Raw genomic sequence first — 607 nt, 5'->3', positions numbered from 1 at the left:
CATCGCTTTTATCTCGCCTGCCTCTTCGGCAGCTCATGGCGCTGCTGCTGTTGTGTTGCTGCTGCTGCTGCTGCTGCGTCTCAGGAGGGCATAAGCAGCGCCGAGGATATTGACCGCATAATGCGTTTGGGGGCGAACATGCCGATGGGCCCGTTGGAGCTGGCTGACTTTATTGGTTTAGATGTTTGTCTTGCGATTCTCCGCGTCTTGCACTCTGAGCTCGGCGACTCGAAGTACCGCCCTGCCCCTCTTCTTACCCAGTACGTTGATGCTGGGTACCTCGGCCGAAAGTCCGGCCGTGGCTTCTATGAATACGCTAACAGGCAAACAGGCCTGCTGAAGTGATGAGGTGGTGAACAGAGTAAAAGAAAGACTGAGCCTTCGCTGCAGCCTCCACGTCTAGAGGGCAAAATGCAGCATCCATCTTTGTCTTCCGAGCAAAGCACAAGTGCAAGTACTCCCCTCGCGAGTGCCCGATTTGCCTTTACTTCTGTTTTCTCCGTATGCACGTACTCAGCTCCTGCAACGATGAGCTGAGGTTAAACATGCAGATTTCCCCTAAGGGTGGGCCAATGTTTAATGAAAAAACCAAAGAACACATGTAGCC

The 607-nt window shown here is 53.2% G+C and overlaps 1 protein-coding gene across 1 annotated transcript in view; it reads left to right on the top strand.

Annotated features, from left to right (window-relative positions):
* Positions 1 to 345, top strand: part of EMH_0032590 (AAEL002842-PA, related) — a gene marked incomplete at both ends in the record, with an annotated part of 2,260 nt that extends 1,915 nt beyond the window's left edge. The window contains one exon of the mRNA XM_013494650.1: positions 85 to 345. Coding sequence (XP_013350104.1) covers positions 85 to 345 — 261 coding nt within the window. The remainder of the gene's footprint in view (positions 1 to 84) is intronic.
* Positions 346 to 607: the final 262 nt, after the last annotated feature.

Source organism: Eimeria mitis, genomic scaffold (assembly GCF_000499745.2).
Source record: "Eimeria mitis Houghton genomic scaffold, Emh_scaff1237, whole genome shotgun sequence".
NCBI classification, from domain to species: Eukaryota; Apicomplexa; class Conoidasida; order Eucoccidiorida; family Eimeriidae; genus Eimeria; species Eimeria mitis.
The sequence above is the reverse complement of the archived record's forward strand: the minus strand, read 5'-3'. Positions and strand labels throughout refer to the sequence as shown.